The 21,778-nt window shown below is 39.6% G+C and overlaps 1 protein-coding gene across 1 annotated transcript in view; it reads left to right on the forward strand.

Moving 5' to 3' along the window:
• The window catches only part of LOC123792892 (uncharacterized), a 138,910-nt gene that overhangs the window by 45,707 nt on the left and 71,425 nt on the right, over positions 1–21,778 (forward strand). The window contains exons 16-24 of the mRNA XM_087865371.1: positions 2,367–2,567; positions 3,303–3,424; positions 5,209–5,437; positions 8,717–8,919; positions 10,874–11,029; positions 13,209–13,302; positions 14,474–14,611; positions 19,987–20,144; positions 21,248–21,359. Of these exons, the coding sequence (XP_087721497.1) occupies positions 2,367–2,567; positions 3,303–3,424; positions 5,209–5,437; positions 8,717–8,919; positions 10,874–11,029; positions 13,209–13,302; positions 14,474–14,611; positions 19,987–20,144; positions 21,248–21,359 (1,413 nt within the window). The remainder of the gene's footprint in view (positions 1–2,366; positions 2,568–3,302; positions 3,425–5,208; positions 5,438–8,716; positions 8,920–10,873; positions 11,030–13,208; positions 13,303–14,473; positions 14,612–19,986; positions 20,145–21,247; positions 21,360–21,778) is intronic.

Consider the following 21,778-nt stretch of genomic DNA (forward strand, 5'->3'; position numbering starts at 1 on the left):
TCTGATATATGTGAGTTTCTAACCTACGGTGCGCATTGTGTGTTCTGAGCTTTTAGCCTCCTTTGGTGGTTTCCTTTTTGTGCTAAGGTTGACCTAAGTTCCCTTACACCAATGTTTCCCATTCTGCAAAACCGGATGCTACATAAAGTGCCCTGGGCTCTCCCTCCTTGTGCTTTAGCACTGAAGGCCAGATACTGGACATCTATTAATAAGGCAGTATTTGATTCCTAGTCTGCTATTGATCTTGAGTGTTTACCTTTTTTGGGAGCCTTGGCAGCATGACTGGCAGGATGGAGACACTTCAGGCTTTTCCTCCCCTTTGCCTTCTGCATGTTGCCCCCTGTATTCAAGTAGTGTTTGCACCTTCTCGGTTTTTTCTGGTCTTAGCTCTGGACCCCACACAAAGAGAGGGGCTCTTTATCTCCTTTTAGGAAATTTCTTAGTTTGTTAAGAAGAGGGCTGACTTCCTGGCCTCAAGCCACCGGGAAGACCAACTCCCAAGGAAACAAGATACACTTTTTCTCTGATGCACGTCAAAGTGTGCTAGGCTGTCAGGCTGGTAGAAATTGCAACCTCAACAACAATTCACTCCTTGCTGCCAGTTAAATGCACACACTGGGCAAGTCTATGTGACTTTGGTGATATGGCTACAACGGGAGCTGACTCCTTCCAGAAGAGTGAAACCTCCATAAGAGGAGTGAAAGAAGACTGGGGAGGGTCATCTTGAGCTAAAACTCAGAGGGAGGATGTGTTGGATTAGATTGGCAAAGGAAAGAAATTGTTCTGTTGTGAAATGAATAGAATAAAGCCTCAGAAGATTCCAGTCGAAGCTGATTTATCCATCAGGCAATGTGGACTCAGTGTTTAGAGCTTTGCAGGTACCATTGAAAATGTTTGCGATTTGAGGAAAACCACATGCATTACTCCGAAATATGAAAAGAAAATACAAAATTGTTATCAATAGATGCTTAATTACATGTCAATAAAATGTAAACATGTTGTAATTGAGCACTTATAAACATCTCATTGCATATGAAAATTTATAGATCAGATCTTCTCACGTCCTAACAACCCCTATATACTGCCCAGAAATCATAGCCAATCACTAATTCAATGTGTCGCTTGTAGCCAAATAACCTGAAAAGCAAAATTATGAATATCATTTAATGTTTTTACAGGAAAGAATTTGATTGGGATATGAGTATGTCTTAATATATTTGATATACTGTGGGACAGGCCTGAACACTAATTACACTGTTCAGAACTGCTTATCTTGCCCTTAGGTCCCTGTTTGGGATTCTAGCCCAGTGATCTCTGAAGAACATTTTTCTGATTAGCACCATGACTAATTACACACAAACAATTAATACACAGAGCATAAATTCTTAAGGTCACAGACAAATGTAAAAGCAAAATAAAGAGCATCTCTCTCTCCGAATTCCCACACTGAGAACACTCTTCAATGGTTACTGGGTTAGTGTCTGGGAGCTTTCTTTGGTTTTTAGAAAAGGTTTGTGACCTCTACTAGAAAAGAAGCTCCCCTGACACCTTTGAGAGTTCTGTATATGAAGCCCTTCCCCATAGAGTCCTGTCTGGGATAAATGCCTTTGTGTTTAGGGGCTTTCACCCCAGCCTTCCATTCTACCACCCCCTATCATTTCTAGGTGAAATTTGGGCCAACTATTAAAGAAAAGGGGTCAGAAATGGAGCTGAGGATAGGAAGAGGGCAGGAAGGGGCACCTGCGTGGCTCAGTTGGTTAATGTCTGCCTTTGGCTCAGGTTATGATCCCAGGGTCCTGGGATCAAGAGCTTCATCAGGCTCCCCGCTCAGTGGGGAGTCTGCTTCTTCCTTTCCTCCTGCCTCTTCCCTGCCCCTGGCTTGTCCTCACTCTCTCTTTCAAATAAATAAAAATATTTTTTTAAAAAAGAGGCAAGGAAGCCACCCGCCTACCTTTGGTGATGGAGTAAAATGGAAGGGGAGAATGAGTCTGTAGAGAACAGTGTTGCAGAGAAATATATTTGATGAAGTGACATTGCATGCCCTGTCTCATTGGAGCTTATAACTATCAGCTGTTATATTATTCATTATATCACCCCCCTTTTATCTGTAGAGAGCAGAGGAAGAAGGGACACAGGCAAAACTAGTGTCCCTTCCTTTGCCCTCCCTACCTCAGTGGGTTAACTAGTGGCCCTTGGGTTGCACTGGTGCTGCCTCTGCCCTTGCCAGGCTGGTCCCTGGAGGGTCTGAGCCATCTCTCTCCTGTTGATGCCTGGGGCTTTCCAAACATGGGGGAAGGGGTCTAACCTCTCTTTGCTGGAGCCTAGGGCTGCCTCTGCTGTTCCCTGACCATAAACCTTATTTGCAGCTTCTTGACAGTTACTTTGAAGCCTACCAGCATGTGTTGGACTCTGAGGAGAGGTTTGCCTTAGCACAAGTGATCACTGACATCATGCACAGGCACCCAAGGTTTGATCTGAGCCACCCCTATTTCATTAAGGCCTACCGAGATGAATGCACCTGCCTGAGGCTTCACTTGCAGCTAGTGAAGGGCATCCTCAATCAGCACGTAAGTACATTTGGATTTTAAAATATCGCATGTGAGAAGACGATGGAAAACCCAGGCCAGAACCGAAAAGTGCTTTCCTTTCATCGCGTGTTCAGAATCCGGGTTTTCTAGGGCAGCACGTACAGCATGTTTATTTGTAAGCTCATTTGCATTGTTGAATTCCAAGCATAACTATGGTCTTAAAAGGAAGTTTCCAACCCTAATTACATTTAATGGTCCACAAAAAATAGGAAACTTATTTTCAGAGTTTATTGGTATTGAAAGGATGATGAGACAACCCCTTTACAAGCCATTAATGTATAAGGTTATGTTTATTATTTTTTTTAAATGTTGTGGCTATTTTTAGGACACAAAAGGAAAAATTACAGTGTATGTCCTCTGGGGGAAAAGTCCGTGGCAGGAAGTAAGCAGAAGATAAACTGAGGCAGTGCATTTACCTTAGACCTGGTTAGAATTTTTTCCTTTTAGTCAATTATTTGACAGAAAGAGGTTTTCCTGTGCCCCTTAAGATTGTCTGAATTTGGTTGCCTTTGCTTTTATTGGCTGATCTGTGGCTCAGACTGAGAGACCAGTGTGTCTTCATGTAAGCGGATCCTCAAAACCGTGTCTGGGTGAAAATTAGTCAAATAATGAAGGGACACAAAGGACTGGTGTTCTTCTCATACCAGGGCTCATAATTCACATCCATGGGAAAGTTTAACTTTTCTAATTTTAACTTTTATGCTACATTTCTAGATAGAGCGTCAGCGGGAGTATGTCCAGAGGCTTTGGCAAGAAGGCCGTCCAGATGATAGCAGTAACTTTGGACTTCCCCTTAACATCATTTGCAAGCAGCTTATTTCCATCAACAATAGCTGGTATGGTGGCATTGTCTTTAGACAGTTTACATTTAATCTTTTAGATAAGTTAAGGGTATGATATTAAGTTTAAATACTCTTCTATAAAGTACCTCTCAAGTATTTGGGAAGATGAGTGAAGTAGATATAAAAGTCCCACAAGAGGGATTTTCTTGCATCCTCAATATTCATTTGCTTTGTAAGTAATAAAGAATAGGAAGCTAGAATTTAAAGTTATACCACCAGGGGTAGAATCTTTATTCTCTTGAGAAGTTCTATAAAAAGAAGCAGTTACTCTTAAAATGCCATCAGAGAGTTTAATCAGAGGTGCCACATAAGCCAATGTATATGAAACTTGGATGTGCTTAAAAGTTTCCCAAGAAGGAATCTATTTATTCTAGTAAGTGTCACCAAAAAGGTTTCTGCAGACTCACCTTGTGACCACTACCCCTTTAAAGAGCAGATTAAATTTCCTGAAATCACTCAGAGAAGGTACATGCTTAAAGTCACCCCCTTGACATGTAGCTTGAACCCCCATTCCTTCCCAGCCTTTGAGGGTGGTGAGGGAATCGGTAAGTGGGTGACAAGCCCCAGGTTGGTCTGTGTGGCCCTTGATCACAACCACTCTACTGCCTTCAAATAGGTGGAGAAATTGTCTTGCTCCCTTCAACATGTAAGAATCTGTTGGGCACCTACAGCTCCCAGGCACTGTGCTAGGAGGTGAGGACACAGTTGTGAACCACAGAGGCAGGGCCCTGCACTCCTGTCAAGTGTACACTTTAGGTAGAACTTTGCCACCCCGGGCTATGGAACCCTCTTGGGGACAAGCAGGATGCCGTGGGATTTTGTTCTAACCTTATCCCTTGAGAAAGAGCCCTGGGGGTACCAGGCACAAGACTGCATGTTCTCTACAGACCTTTCTCAAGACCGATTTCTTCACTGTAATAAGCTTGAGACATCAGCTGCGTGTGCGTGCAGCTGGCTATGGCAAGTCTCTACTGTTCAGGAGAGGTTTTTCGGCAGAACACGCTAGGACTATATGGATACCAGGACCTGTCAGAATAGTCTCAAAAGCAAATGTTATTTGCTTGATGAGATTCCTTTCCAACGTTAGCATTGTATTTTTTAAGACCTAGAACAAAGAGGAATCCGATTGGTATAGATTTAAGAAGGATTTACGCTCTTCAGTTCGATGTAGGGAGAAAAAGGCCCTTGACTTACACTGATCCTCTATTTTAAGGGAATACCGACAGACGAGCATTTTATTATTTCTGGTCTCATCCATTTATAAAATAGGACATTCTCATGGCAAACATGAATGATTCTGGCAGTTGTGTACAGAGTTTAAAATTTGTCTTTGTTTATTACCATTCTTAGGGAAAAGGATAAAGACTCAGGGGGGAAAAATAGAAACCAATCATAGAAATTACTTGTTTAATATTTTTATTTTTAAGTTATATTGTCACTTTTAAGTTATTTTGTTTTCAAATATTTGACTAAATGCCGATTATTAGAATGTTTACAGGTTTGCCATATACAGTTTAAGAATCAGATTGGACTTTCAGGAATAAACTCTTATGGCTTCCAATTTTAAAGGGGTTCACGTTAAAGCAAAGAGCATGTTTGTAGTAATGTGGCGGAGTCTGGATGGCCTCTTTGGCCCCTTTGAACTCCCAATTTTTTATAATGCCCTGGATTATAGCAGCTATTTTATTGGTCTTAAAAAATGAAAAATTCAAATATCTTTGGAAACAGATTAAGTTCTTCATTGTGTAAAATTGTCATTGATTGATCCTCTTTTTAAGCCCAGCTTTGAAAAACGTTTATCTACTGGAGTTCCACCCTTCCCTGGGCCTGGCATCTCTCATCCCCCGATCCCTTGAGTACCTCCTCCGGGAGGCCCGCCACACCTGCAGACCCACAGCCGCCAGCAGCATCACCTTGCTGGAGAGACGTGTGCTGCAGCTGGCCCTGGATATGTGGCTCACGCCAGCCAGGCCCGAGTCCTGGTACAGCACTCAGCTCCAGAGAGATGTAGGTTCTCTGAAGAGGGTTGGGGAGGGGGGGTTCCTTGGCAAAGAGAATGTTTCCACCCAGATGTTACTACTTAGCTTTGTTTTTCTGTTTGGCTCTGTTCCTCCCCTGTCTGGCCAGAGACAGATCATAGTCCTAGGCCTTGCCAACATTTTTTATGTAATTCTTTTTTCATTTTTGGTCAAAGTTTCTAATTTATCAGGATACTGCTACAATTAGAAGGGAGATGTACATAGGTATGTGGGAAATGTTTTCTGGCTTAATATATATATATATATATATATATTTCTTTATTTATTTTTAACAATATACATTTTTAATTAAAAGTTATATATATTATTTCCACTGAGACTCTTCCTGAAATTCCCTCTTTTTCTCCTGAGCTGAGATCTGGTAGAGGAGAGAGAGTGCTAAGTGAAGAGTCAGGGCCCTGGACTCGAGTTCAGCCCTGCCATTAATTTCCTGTGTGACTCTGAACAAGTCTCTTAGCCGCTCTGAGCTTCCCTTTCCTATTTTCTACATTATGTTTGTGTATTTGAGGGGAGGGGGGTGGAAGTGAGCTTAATGGTCTCTAAAGTCCCTTTCACCTCTAACATTCTATGGTTTAAACTGTGGCCTAATGATTTACATGGTATTTGTAGTTAGATTTTAATTCTTTTCTTTTTCTTTTAAGGTTATCACAGTTGAGCCTGGGGTTCCAAATTGACCTTACTCTCTGTGGTTACATGCTGTTTGATGAACTTTCAAGGGCCCCAGCTGCCAAAAATATCCCTTCCATGTGTCTGCCTTTGTCTCCTATTCCCTCCTGTGCAAACTAAAATTTTGCTTTAAATTAATTTTAAATTGATTAAAATAATCAGAATTTTAGCAAAAAAAGAAAGCAAAAAAAAATTACCCTAAATATAATCACTCAAATGCATTCACAGTAATTTTTTTTCTGAATTCAAATCCTCTTCATATGCATGTTTTACATAGTTATGATCATATCCTTCATATCCTATCCCCTGTTTCCTCAGTTAACATTGTATTTTATATTTTTCCATATTGCTAACTAGTCTTTATACTCACCTTTATGAGTATAATTTCCTTAAGGGATGAATCATAACTTATCCAACTATTTCCCTATTGTTGGACATCAAGTAGTTTCTAATTTTTCATTATTAAAAATGTTATAAGGTACATCTCCATGCTCACAGATTTTTCCATATTTTAAGTCAATTCCTTTTGATAGATTCTTAGAAGTAGAATTACTGAAACAAAATTTAAGTATTTGGATGCAAGTTGGCATATTGTAATGCCACCAATAATTTATAAGAGTACCAATTATGCTACATTGTACAGTATTAGGTTAAGCATATAATGTCTATACATATTTATATAAATATAAATACGTCTATCTCTCGCCATATATAACAGGTGGCATTGCACTGTTAATTTTCATTTCCTTGGTATTTGTTGAGACTAAATATCCTTCCAAATGTCTTGTTACAAGCTGTATTTTTTGTGACTCTTCTGTTCTTTCCCTTTTATTTATCTCTTAGAATCCTAATGTCATTCCTATCCACTTACATGAGCTCTCTTAAATGAAAACTTTAACCCTTTTGTCCATCATATTTTCTGCAAATATTTCCCCCAATTTGTCTTCTTATTTTTTAACTCTATTTTCATATGGTAAAATCTGTTGATCTTTTCCTTTGTGATTTCTTCTATCTTCCTAAATCCAGAAAGCAAATCTTTTCCCACATGTTTTAGGTCTTACTTTTTTCTAATTTCTTAAGGTTTTGATTTCATTTTAAAAATATTTAGGGGCGCCTGGGTGGCACAGCGGTTAAGCGTCTGCCTTCGGCTCAGGGCATGATCCCGGCGTTCTGGGATCGAGCCCCACATCAGGCTCCTCTGCTATGAGCCTGCTTCTTCCTCTCCCACTCCCCCTGCCTGTGTTCCCTCTCTCGCTGGCTGTCTCTATCTCTGTCAAATAAATAAATAAAATCTTTTAAAAAAAATATTTAACTTCTGTAGTATTCTACTTGGAGACAGAGAAGGGGGGCAGAGAGGAGGGTATGAAGTATGGCTCAAAATGGAATTTTTTCCAAAATTACTATCATGTATCTTACCAGCACTTATTGCAGATTCTTTTCACATTGTATTATGGTACCAGATCTTTTAAATGTATGTTAAATTCTCTTATAACTCATAGTGAATATTTGAGATACCTATCTAGTTTCCCATTGATGCCATACCAGTTTTAATTATTATTATTATTTTTGAAATGTGTTCAAATTTGTATCCAGAAATGATAAATCCTCAGATTAACCTTTTGTATTAGGCCAAAAAATGGGGCAGGTATTGCCCTCAGAAGACATGCAGAAATTAGTTTACATTTCTATATCACTTTGGAAGACGTCAAGAATTGAGAAATTGCATCTTTGAGTAGAATAGGCCTGTGGCAGGTAAGTGGGCAGATAAGGGAGCTTGCCCCCTTAGGGAGCCAAGCCAGGAAAGGCAGAGGCGGGGGCACCAAACTGGGTCCTTGCTGGGAGTAAGTGAGAGGTTAGCAGAGATGTCAGAGCGGAGGAGACCGTGGCAGGAGAGAGTTAAAGAACAATGAGTTTATTTCAAAAATTGCCCAGGGCTGGCTCTTCCACGAGGAACACTGTAAAGGCAGTTTAGCATACTGTAAAACTACTGAACTTGGAATTAGGAAGCCTAAGTTTACTCTTGGTACTGCTGTGTGACCTTGGAAAGTTTCAGTGTTGCTTCAGATTTTTCACTGATGAAATGGAAATCATGGCTTCCGTGATTCCTCCTTCATGGGGGATCTTGTGAAGAGAGAAATGAGGTAATGTATGTGAAAACACTGCAGTTAGAAGAGTTTGTAGGATATTATTATTATTATCACCCTCTAAAATACTTGGAAAATACCAGGGACTTCTACTTCTATTCTTTATTTTGACTTAAAATAGTTATAATAATGATAACAGCAAATACTGTGTAGCAGGCACTTTTGTATATATTACCTCACTTAACTCTCTGAACAATCCTGTTAGGTAATAATCATTATCTACTTGTTCCTCTTAGCTGTTACTATTCTTGTCCCCCCTTTACAGATGAAGAAACTGAGAGATGCAAAATTTCACAGCTTGTAAGTGGCAGAGCTAGGACTTGAGCCCAGAAAATCTGGATCCAGAGACTGTGCCACCGAGAGTGTTTTTCTTAATATGTGAACTTTCTTTTTTTTGATTTTAAAAAGTGCTTTTTTTTTTTTTTTTTTTTTTTTAGCTGTTTTCAACTAAAGTAATGGGAGATCCCTTTCTTATGGAGGAGATAGGTCTGCTTGCACTCAAGTCTGCAACAGACGAAGGACAGAACCAAAGCCAAGATTCTCCTGTGCTGCTCCTGGAGACGTTTTCCAAACTCTTGGAACTTGTGACCCTCCGCCACCGGCTGATAGGAATGAGTCTGGAGAGTGTATACTTAGCTCGGTCAGTAGGGGGACTGAGGGTCCAGACCAGGGAGAACAGACCGCAGGTTTCCCTGTCTACAAGTCTTGTTCCCTTTATGCCCCAGGGCAGCCAGAGTGAGCTTTCTAAATGGCTGAAATGACCACCTCACTCACTTGTTCCTTCTCCACCCAGGACTCCCTACATGCCTCTCTGACCACTCAGCTAGGCTAGGCCCTCCTCCTGGCACCCCGGCTTCCTCTCCATTCAGCACATTGCCTTTCAATTAGATGCTTAATACTGGTTTATCAGTTTTCCTGCTGGGGCAAGCTTCCTGCTTGCAAAAACACTGCCCATGTTTTTTCCCATAGTGTCCCATCACCCGGTATAAGGCCTAACCTACACAGTCACTTCGAATATTTACTGGATTTGCTCTTAACTATGATGAAGTTGAATAGTAGAGCAGAAGCAGTAGAGGGACTAGAGAGAGGATAGGGAGGAGTCAGTGACGGTATTCAGGCCTGACAGAGGTATGGAAGGTTCAACAAGTAGGGAGAGAGACAGAGACAGATTAATGAGTTAGGTTTTAGGTATGAGTGTGAGGTGATGGGAAGACATCCAAGTGGACATGTCCTATAAGCAGGAAAGATATGGAGTTAAAGGGTCTATTGCAAACATGTATGAGTTCTGTCATGTTCTAGTCCTTATGAGAGGCCCTATAGACCTAAAGGGTCCAATCATCTACCACCAACCATTACCTAGGGCCTTGTATGGCCAGGGTCTGTACTGGGGACTTTATGTGTATTCATTCATTTAATTTCCAGAATATCCTTAAGAGGATCCTTATTAGTATTTTGCCAGCAAGGAAGTAGAGGCTTAGAAAGTTAAGTAATTTGCCTAAGATCACATAACTAGAAAGTAGTAGAAGCTACTACTATGAGTTAAGATATTTATTAACTTTTATGATACTACCTCCCCTTAATTTTTGATCCTTGTTCTCAGGGAGGTCACAATTCAAAAGTTAGTTCTATGACAGTTTAACATGACATTTTAGTCATACAACCAAAATACAATGGGAACTCAGAAAATGGAGTGTTTCATTCTTTGTAAGTGGATCAAGGAAATCTTCGTAAAAGAGGCACTGTTGAGGGATGAACTGTGTCCACTGGCAGGTTCATATGTTCAATTCCTAATCCCCAGTGCCTCAGAATGTGAGCTCATTTGAAGGTAGGGTCTTTACAGAGGTAATCAAGTTAACATGAAATTATTAGGGTGGGCCCTCATCCGATATGACTGGTATTCTTATAAGAGGAGAAAACTTAGACAGAAGGAAGATGATGTGAAGACACAAGCAGGAGATGGACATCTATAAGCCAAGGAGAGAGGCCTGGAACAGATCCTTTCCTCATGGCCCTCAGAAGGAACCAACCCTACCAACACCTTGATCCCAGACTTCTAGCCTCCAGAACTGTGAGACAAATTTCTGTTTATGATACTTTGTTACAGGATCCTAGCAAACTAATAGAGGAAGTACTAGGATTTGAAAATAAAGAGGAAGAGAAGCCAATGAAGACTGAGAGATAATGGCCATGAGGCAGGAGCATGGAGATCCTGGATCTAAGAGAACAAAGATGTTCCTCAAAGAGAGGACAGAGACAAGCGGGAAAGAGTTCTAAGAGAAAATAGTGAGCCTTGTACTGAAAGCAATATTGGTGACCCCATGAGCACTCTGAGGACACAAGCCAGCTTGCAGGAAATGACAGTTGAGGAAGTGCCCAAGCACATCTCCTCCTACTTTAACTACTATATTTAACTGTCATAGCGTAGAGTGGATGCAAGACCTTTGTGACTCATTCACTTTATACTGGACTTGGCTTACTCTTGTTTTGACTTTTGCTTTTGTGCTTGTTCAGATTTTTGGATTTTCTTGCCACTTTTCTTTTAGTGGAAAATAATAGCAAATGCTCTTGGTTCTTTATCCATCCCCCCCTTTTAGTCTCTATAAGGAAATGGCATGGGAGATGGGTTTTGAAGAGTTCCATTTGTATCTGAGGCCTGTTCACTTTGAATTTGCATCACTCAAAGACAAACTGGACCATCCACCTCCTGTCTTTATCACCTCTCTGCTGGAAGACAGTGATCGAGTGGACAGGTGAGCCTTGAAAAGGTCAAAAGTAAAAATAATGTAGTGGTAGAAGAACAGCCAGTGAAAAATAATTTCTATCACCACTGGACACACAAATACAATTTTATTTCTAAATTCCTTCTCTTATTTTCTATCTGTCATGATGCCATTTCTTTTTCTTCTTTTTCTTTTTTTTTTTTTTTTTACTAAGGGGGGGAAGATCTCAATGAAAGGGAATAATTGAATTTAAAAACACTGAGTAATGGAGGAATTGGATCAGAGAGCTCACGTGAGACAGAATCACAGGCTCAGCCACTGCCCAGGTTGACCGTGTTGCTTCTGGGTAGAAAGGGGTGTGATATTTTGTTTCATGGGGCAAGAACCATGGATCAGAAGTCCAGATCCCTTCTCCCACTTTCCCTGGGACCAGGAAGAAGTCAGTCAAATTTTGCGAGCAGCTGTTTCCTTGAAACTCTAATACAATGTACAAATCTAACGTGTATGGGCAGTATCTGTCAGACTCTTGTTGGCCAGCAGCAGAAATGGACTCTAAGCAGTGAAACTTCTTCATGCCGCATAGGTTCAGCCCATTGATGGAAAGAAAAAAGTCTTACTAGTAACAGATCATGAGTCTACTTAGTCGGGGAAAGGAATCTTTTTCCTCTGTGCTGAATCAGACTTTGATGTGTGCTGAGGAGAAACTTCCGTCTCCCTCTTCTTTCCTTCTCTTCTAGTCTGCCCTTCCCCTGAGGGTCCTAGCTCTGTCCCTGGAGATTCCTGGTACTGACCCCACCCCAAGGAAAGCAAAGATGACTCCAAGGAGAAAAGTCACCTTTGTTTTGCTAGTGTGGATCAGTGCTCAAAATGTAACTTTGATGTGTTAACATGTTAAAGAACTCCTCTCTTCTCCAAAGAGAGCATGGGCTGAAATGGAGAGGGTTAGGATGATAGAACATGGTATCCCAGAATTTCTCAACCTTGGCATTATTGAAATTTGGGGCTGGATAACTCTTTCTTCTAGGGGACTGTCCTGGGCAGCAGAGGGTGTTTATCAGCATCCCTGGCCACTACCTACCAGATGCCAGTAATACTCCTTCTCCTCCCTGATTGTAACAATTACAGATGTCTCCAGACATTGCCAAATGTCCCCCGGAGGCAAAATATTTCCTGCCTTATCCTATCACACTAGCTAAACCAAAAGGAGAATTTATCATAAGGATATAGTGATATCTCACAGAAACTGAAGGCAAGAAGTGTGATTGGGCCTCAGGCGAGGCTAGCTAGGTCTCCAACCTGGAGCCAAGCTATTCTCTGGCTCTTCAAGGGCTTCCTGCTGGAGCTGGTATTCTACACTGATATAAAGTAGGGCATATTTTTGTTCAACTGGAAGCAACCAATTAGCACAAAGTGCCCAAGTGATCTTTAACATGGTCAAGCTATGATTGGTTCTCCCAACAATGACCCAACAATCCTGCAAGATCTGGGGAGACTTCTGAATTATCAGGGGAAGGTTTATGCATCCAAGGATCTTGTCTCTTGAGTTTGCATTTATTTTATGTATGTTAATTCTTCAAAGTTGCCACTTTGGAGTGCTGTTATACCAACAACATATATCAAACATAAGCATAGTGGCATACATTTTAAAAAGCACGTTCATGCATATTATCCCACTTAATATTTGCCTTAACCCTATGAGATAGGGGTATCTCCCATTTACAGATGAAGAAACCAGGATTCATAGATACTACGTGACAAAGTCTCTTAGGTATGGACAAAGGACTATATCCCAAGGCATAAACAAGGTTGCAGAGAACATTTAGATAATTACTGGGGCAAAGGAAGAGAGGAAGAACTGGATAGCTTTCAGGGAGTGGACAAAGGGGTTTGAGTCAGTGAAGAGCCTGAGGACATGAGGTCGAAGGTACAAAGAAAAACAGAATAAAATGGTGGAATGGGGATCAAGAGAAAAGAATTTGGAGTCAGTGGTTACCACAAGGAAACTGCAGGGAGATCAAGTCCAATAAAGATTGAAAAGACCCCAGAGCCCTTCAATCTTTGGACAGAAATATCAAGTCTTGTGTAACATCTGCGCTTGCTATTATTGCTGACGTCTTAGAGCTGCTCACATACAATCGGTCCCATCAGAATGGGCATCCCTTGACTAATGACATGGTACAACAGAACAACATCATGTTTCTTCTTGCAGATATTCTCCTACTACTCTTGTCTTAGCCATCTCTGAGGTGGATGATAACCAGGTTGGCAAGTTTAGCTTTTATACAAAGGAAGCCATCCTTAAGGTAAATTATTTTTTTAAAAGAAAACCGAAGTAAAATTAAGCAATTTGCTCATGTATTTTCTTTACAGTTCATCATATTTAATTCATATGTTTGGCTGCCATGTAGAAAAAAAAGCTTCCAACTTCATAAATAATGGTGATAGCCTTGTCTTATTTGATGTGCCTATTGGTCTGGTTTGAACCATGGAGCCTGCTACACCCCTTGCAATAACTTCTGTTAGGTTTTTAAAGGAAGCACATGTAGTGAACCATCTTTGTACCAAGTTTTTAAAATATGCACTTGTTATTGGAGCTTTTATCTGATCTTCTTAAACTTGGTGCTGTTATTTTCCCCTTCCACTCAGATGGAGTTCTTTGCCTCTGTATGTGTAGGTTTGTATTTGTGTGTGTATTTTTTATTTTTTTAAATTAATTTTAATTTTTAATTTTTTTAAAGATTTTATTTATTTGAGAGCTAGTCAGAAAAAGCACAAGCAGGGAGAGGGGGAGAGGGAGAGACCAGCAGACTCCCTGCTGAGTGTGGAGCCCACTTTGGGACTCGATCCCAGGACCCCAAAATCATGACCTGAGATAAAGTCCGATGCTTAACTGACTGAGTCACCAAGGCACCCCTGTATGTGTATTTTTTTTTTAAGATTTTATTTATTTATTCGACAGAGATAGAGACAGCCAACGAGAGAGGGAACACAAGCAAGGGGAGTGGGAGAGGAAGAAGCAGGCTCATAGTGGAGGAGCCTGATGTGGGGCTTGATCCGACAACGCTGGGATCACGCCCTGAGCCGAAGGCAGACGCTTAACCACTGTGCCACCCAGGCACCCCCTGTGTGTGTATTTTTTAAACATTAATCTAATCTTGGCAGTTTTAAAAGGCTGCCACTGAGTAGTTGCTAGTAGTTGCTAGTTCATCAGAGCTTACTCATCCTTTTCTGACCAGAAACCTGATGGTGTCCAGCTGCAGAGCAAATCAGGTCTGGAGGGTGCCTTCCTGGGGTGAAATGGTGCTTAGAGAGAGACCAGATTCATTCCCATGGCTGAGGAGCAAGGATCTCAGTTCATCCTGCAGTTTGATTCATATGTTTACATGTTAAATAAGTGGTGATCTCAAATCCTCAACTTCATCTCTTTCTTTATGGCAAAAATTCCTAATACCTTCTCACATTTTATTCCTTTAGCTCTTATTCCATTCAGGAGTGGAAAATATGCAAGTGACCCTTGCATGCCAAGCAGCTCAGAAAAATGCCTTGATGGTAGCTGTCCAACAGGCATCCTTCTATCACACGCCCCGGTGGGGCTGTCCTGCCAATATGAAGGTCAGCCTGTAAAATAGAGAAACCTGAGGCATGCTACCACTATGACAGCCGATGCCCCTTCTTCCCTTTAGCCTGCTCCCTCTCTCCTCCCTTCTTTCCTTCCTCCCCTTCTCCCCTTCCCTCCTTCTCTTCCTTCCTTCTTTCCCTTCTTGTCTGTTGTTTTATCTTCTTTCCTTCCCTCCTTTCCTTCTTTACTAATATGAAGTCAACACATGACCAAATCCTTACTGGGTCTCCTAATTTTTAGTGATTTGCTAACAATTTTTTTCCTGTCTGTAACTCTATAATATTGGCTAGCTAGAATCATCCAGCATAAAATAGCCTGTTCCTCTACCCCTCCCCCTTGTAGGTAAATGATTTTATTGTTTTCTGTTTTATTCTTCCTGCATTTCTCTTTGCGAAAGTAAATGGAGACATTTATCCTTTCTTTTTTCTACAAAAGGTAACACACGATGTATAACCCTTTTCCCCCCAGATTTCTTTGGTTGTTATTGAGATATAATTCACATAATATAAAATTTACCCCTTTAAAGTATATAATTCACAAGATCTTGTAACCATCACCACTATCTAATTCCAGATCCTTTTCATCACTTTCAAAGGAAATCCTGTGCCCTTTAGCAGTCACTTCCCATTCCACCCTCTTCCCTCAGTCCCTAGCAAACAGTAATCTACTTTCTGCCTCTATAGATTTGCCTATTCTGGACATTTCACATAAATGGAATCATTCAACATATGGCCTTTTGTATCTGGATTTTTTCACTTAGTATGTTTTCAAGTTTCATCCATGTTGTAGCATGTATCAATACTTCATTCCTTTTTACTGATGAGCAATATTTCACTAAATACATAGACCACATTTTGTTTATCCATTCACCAGTTGACAGGCATTAAGTTGTTTTTAGTTTTTGGCTATTATGAATCATGCTGCTGTGAACATTCATGTGCAGGTTTTTGCAAGGACATATGTTTTGAGTTTTGCTAACCCTTGTTAATGTCTCTCTTTTTTATTTTAGCCCTCTTATTGGGAAAAAGATGGATCTTATTGTGGTTTTGCTTTGCATTTCTTAATTACTAATGACATTGAACATCTTCTCATGTGCTTATTGGCCATTTTTATATCTTCACTAGAGAAATTTCTTTTCAAATCCTTTGCCCTTTATATAAAATAAAATTGTCTTTTTATTATTGAATTGTGAGAGTTATTTATGTATTCTGAATACAAGTATATGTATACTTATCAAGTATATGATTTGCAAATATTTTCTCCAATTCTGAGGGTCATCTTCTCACTTTTTTGACGGTATCCTTTGAAGCACAGGTTTTTCATTTTGATGAGTCCAGTTCACCTAGTCTTTCTTTTGTCACTTCTTTTAGTGTCATATTTAAGAAATCATTGCTGAATCCAAAGTCACAAAGATCTACTCCTCTGTTTTCTTCTAAGAGTTTTGTAGTTGTAGCTCTTGCAATTGGGTCTATGGTCCACTTATGGTTAATTTTTGTATATAGTATGAGGAAAGGGTCTAAACTCATTCTTTGGCATGTGATATGCTGTCCCAGCACCATTTGTTGAAAAAACTCACCTTTTGCTATTGAATTGTCTTGACACTTCTGTGAAAAATCAATTGGCCATAAATCTAAGAGTGTATTTCTGGACCCTAAATTCTATTCCGTTGTTCTATATGTCTATTTTTATGTTAGTATCACTGCTGTTTTTATTACTGTCGAGTGGTGTTAAGTTTTAAAATGAAGAAGGATGAGTCCACCAACTTTGCTCTTCTTTTTCAAGATTGCTTTAGCTATTTTAGGTCCCTTGCATTTTCATATGAATTTTAAGATCAGCTTGTCAATTTCTGCACACACACAAAAATTACCCTTTGGGATTTTGACAAGGATTGCTTTGAATCTATAGATCAGTTTGAATACTATTGCCATCTTAAGTCTTCTGATCCATGAACACGGATGCCTTTCTATTTATTTAGGTCTCCTTTAATTTCTTTCAACCGTATTTTATAGTTTTCAGTGTACAAGTTCTATACTTCTTTTGTTAAATTAATTCCAAAATATTTTATTCTTTTTATTATATTATTATAAATGGAATTGTTTTCTTAATTTCATTTTTATAGTGCTTATTGCTAATGTATAGAAATACAATTGATTTTTGTATATTGATCTTCTATCCTGCCACTTTACTAAACTAGTTTATTTGTTTTAATAGTTTACTTGTATATATGTATTCCTTGGGATTTTTTTTTTTAAGATTTTATTTATTTGAGAGAGAGAGAGATTACAAGCAGTGGGGGAAGGGGCAGAGAGAGAGAGGTGGAAGCAGATTCCCCACTGAGCAGGGAACCTGACATAGGCTCAATCCCAGGACCCTGAGATCATGACCTGAGCTGAAGGCAGACACTTAACCAACTGAGCCACCTAGGCATCCCTCCTTAGGACTTTTATATGCAAGATCATGTCATCTGCAAATAGAAATAATTCCACTTCTTCCTTTCCAATCTAGATGCCTTTTCTTTCATTTTCTTGCCTAATTGCCCTAACTAGACCCTCCAGTAAAAGGCTGAATAGAAATGGCAAGAGTGGGTATTATTATCTTAGTCCTGATCTTAGGGAGAAAGCTTTCAATCTTTTACCATGAATTATGATGTTAATTATGGGTTTTTCATAGATGCCTTTTATAGGTTGAGCACATTTCTCTCTATTCCTAGTTTGTTGAATGATTTTATCATGAAGAGGGTTTGGATATTATTTACATATACTCTTTTGGACTTTGTTTTTTCACTTAACAGTATATCCTGGAAATCACTCCACATCAGTTCATAGAGATTTTTTCCCACTTTTTAAAACAACAGTATAGTTCTCATGTGTATGTATGTTCAGCAGTAAAATTAAACATGGTTTTAGAAAATCAACTTTCCATGTGGCCTTTTAGCATTAAGTCTTATAGATTCTATACAGCTCACCATATTTACCCCTTATCACATTTGTCAACCTCTCTTTCCTACTCTTCATGTTAATAGGAGAATCCAAATTTATGTGTGGCAAGAATAATCATTCCTCACTTCTACTGCCAAATAGTAATTCCCACAGAAATTAAATAGTGAAGTAGAAAATAAGGATAGAGTGAGTTATATTGATTTTTTTAAATCTCAACCCCCGAAATCTTAATGCAGTACCTCCTACAAGTTAGGCTTATCATACTGAGACACAATTCATGCTCCTGAGGAACTTATAGACCGATGTATATAAGGGGGACAGGCTCACAAGTGGTTTAAGCACAAGGAATAAAAGAGGTTCAACAAGCTATAGAAGAATTTAAAGAAAAGAAAGGTCACATCTGGGGAACTAGGAAGGGCAACACGAAGAGGGGACATTTGGGAAAAGCTGAAGGATGAGCTTTCTGACAGGCAGAAAGAAGAGTCTTCAGATAACTCAGGCTTAGGAACAAGAAAGGGGAGATGGGTAATAGATAAAAATGAGGAGCCCAGCTTGACCACCACTGGTGATTTTCATACATAGTTGACATAAGGAATTCTTTATTCAATTACTTTAATCTTATAAAGAATACTAATATATAAAACAGATATAAGTGGGGTTATTCTTATTGAAATTGAGAGTGAGAGGATTATGAGTCCCTAAGATCCATTCAAAAAGCAAATGTTGGAAGTCATTGGATTGGAGCACAGGGCAGGAATAGGAAGACATTAGGGATATATATATATATATATATATATATATATATATATATATATGAATATGTGAATATATATAGTAATATATGAATATACAGTAATGTATGTGAATATATAGAAATAATGTGTGAATGTGTGTGTGTGTGTTTATGTGCTCTCCTACAAGGGTGGACAAGAAGAGGACTGATGATATAATAAGAAGAAAGACGGAGACAATGAAAGGGAATAAGAGGAAATGAGGGAAGGGAGGAGGGAAGGTTTAAAAGACTGGCCATTTTGAGTGTTGGCAGGGATATGGAAGATCTGGAACTCTCATACACTGCTGAAGAGAATACAAAATGGTCAATCACCTTGGAAGACATTTTGACAATTTCTTAAAATGTTAAACATACACTTACCATATAATCCAGCCATTCCGCCCCTTGGTATTTATTTACCCAAGAGAAATGAAAACACATGTTCATACAGAAACATACTCAGATGTTTATAGAAGCTTTATTTAAAATAACCAAGACCTGGAAAGAACCCAAATGTCCTTCACCAAGTGAACAGATAAACAAATTGTGGTATAACCATATAATGGAATACTACTCAAGAATACAAACAAATGAATTATTGAGATACACAACAATATGGATGAAGCCATACAAAAAAGAGTATATATTGCATGACTCCCATTTATATAAAATTCTAGGAAATGCTTTCTGATCTATAGTCGGAGAAAGCAGAGAACAGTGGTTGCTTGAGAATGGGGATGGGAAGGTCATTATTCTGATTGCAGTAATGATTTCATAGTTGTATACATATGCCAAAACTTATCTAATTGCACACTTTAAATATGCGCTGTTTATTAAATGGCAGTTATATCTCAGTAAAGCCATTGTTTTTAAAAGAAGAGGAAAAAAGAATAAGAAGTTGAAAGTTGTTAGAGTTAAATGTAAAGGGAAGAACCAGAAGATTGGGGATTAGAATGAGGCCATTTGACATTCTCAAAAGCTCACTGCTGACTGAGAGAGCAGTTCTAATAGTTCTAATGGTGTTGAAAGCAAGACTTGCTTGAAAGCAAGGTTGTCAGAGTAAAGGAGTGAGAGGGTGATAAAGATAGAAGCAGTGTGCATTTATTGCTCCTGTGTCCGTCTACTTAGGCTGCCACAACAAAATTCCATAGGAAGTTTTTCTCCCACACCCTCCCACTTCCCTGCCCTTTATCATTACATTGTTCATGGCAGCATATATAGCCTACCTCCATTTGCCTAGGCTGAACCACAGTAGGCACCCTGTGTCAGTTTTTCAGACCTTGCAGCCATGAAGTCCATCAGCAGTATTTTTTTGAGAGGCCAGTCTATACAGAGCATTCCAATTAGCTATCTTGTAGAATGGAGAATTTTTTTCAGGGCAATTTAGACAACTTCACTTTGTTCTAGAATTAGTTACACTTACTGCCTCACCCCTACATTGTGCAAAATCTCTCTTCCCTTCCCTCTCTTCCTCTCTGCTCTCCTCCCCTCTGTTTCCCTTCTCCTCTCTCTTCTACTCCAACTCATCCCCACCCCAGGTACTTAGGCATTTCACATGTGTGTGGGGTCAGTTGTGGCTGTGAGATAATTTTGCAGCCAGTACTACAGGATTTACAAATCCAACAAACTTAATTCACTTTGGTTTAAAACATTTTAGGAAATAAGTTCAGATCTGAGAAATCATGGTGGAATGGGTCCAGACAGAAGAAGAAATTCCAGAATTGTGAATGGCATAGAGAACTTACTGTTAGCCCCAACTCCAAAAGTTCCAGACACTCTCACTCATCCTTCAGAAAGATTCCAGGCTACCAAAAGGTACTGACCTAGGGGTTTGTTTAAAATTACAAAAGTGTCCTCTTTTAAGCCAGTTAAAAACATAGTATTGTGGGGTTGAAGGATGCCTAAATCCCCAAAGTGACCAGCATGTGTTTAATTTTTAAGACCTTCTATGAAGACCATGTGTGAACACTGAGAAGCTCAACTCCTTCCAATATACAGTCTATGGAGAGTCATTGGTTCCTTATTTCAACCCCTTTTCTCCTTCCTTCTCCCCTTTTCTCCTTTCTTTTTGTCTCCCCTTTATCTTCCCTCTTTCTGTATTTTTCAAACTCCAACAGATAGAACACAAGGAAGAAGAATATGAGCCTCTTCAAATTTTCCATGTTTATCTTAAACTGAAAAGCACAGAACTACCCTCACTATGCTAACAAGGGTTTTACCAATGCTTAGGTTAATAAGGTGCTGCATTATCAGAGAGCTACAGCCTCTACAGAGAGATGGCTATAAATCAGGAATGTCCTATAATGTCCCAATCTCTTTCTACCATGACAGAGAAAGGAGATATTTGTATTCTATAATAAATATTCTGAGTATTTCCAATGATAGTTTAATTTAATTCTGGCAAATTTAAAATGGAAAAAGAAAAAAGAGCAAAACTACTCTACTCCCCCAAGATGTCATTAATCTGACATATAGCCAGAGTTTGAATACCCTAAGTTCACATTCCCAACATGTGGGTGGAAGATTTAAGCCCAATACGTCTAGTCAAGAGGACCCTTGGGAGGCCACCTCAGTCCAGGTAACCCTGCAGTAGAGGCCAGGAGGGCGCAAAGGGACCTGGGGCGTACAAACACTGAGCCAGGCTATGAAGTTGGGGACAGAGGAGGGACTGCTGATACATGTTCCAGGCACATGGGGGTCCCAAGAAGAATGGTGACACATCAGCAACCTCAGTGAATATAATCAGAAACATCTGAAGAAGCTGAGAACCGTGAAGACAGAGCTACCTGCTCTCCTTTTGCAATGCCCCGTACTCAGCTCCAGGTTTCCTGTCCTCCAGGGAGCTCTTGTGTTGTCTTCTTATTATATGTCCACTTAACTTCCTGCCTTGGGCTCAGATGTCTCTGTTCACTTGTCAGGGCTCCGGAGGCTTTTGTGTCTCTTCAACTAGAAAAGGTGGGGCTGCGGGACATGATGCTGAACGCCTTCCTCCTCAGGAAACAAACCATGGCCAACAGAATGAAGAGCCTTGTGAGTTTAGTGGGAAGGGCTCCCTAAAGCTCTCATTATCTTTTACATTTGAGCAAATAAAAATTCTTAACTTGTAATCTGTTGCTTTCAGCCTATTTGGATAGGACTATTGAAAATATAAAGAACTGTAAAAGGGAATTCAATAAGAAATAGAAAGGAAGTAATTCAAGCTAATTGCAGTCTAGTTTTAAAAATATGCACATTTTTTCCAAGACCATATTTTGTTTTGTCACTTTCTAAACGGAACTAGTTTCAGCACCTGCTCTGGAACATAAGCCCACTCTTGAGTGACCCACAGATGTTCAGGGTGTTTAGACAAGGTGAGCAAAGACTCTTACTATTGAATTCATATGTTATCTGATTTTCCAGATATTAATGACATGTTTCTATTTAAGGGTTTTATACTAGCCTAATCTGTT

This window comes from Ursus americanus, chromosome 11 (assembly GCF_024610735.1).
Source record: "Ursus americanus isolate L20-20 chromosome 11, mUrsAme1.1.p, whole genome shotgun sequence".
Lineage (NCBI taxonomy): Eukaryota > Metazoa > Chordata > Mammalia > Carnivora > Ursidae > Ursus > Ursus americanus.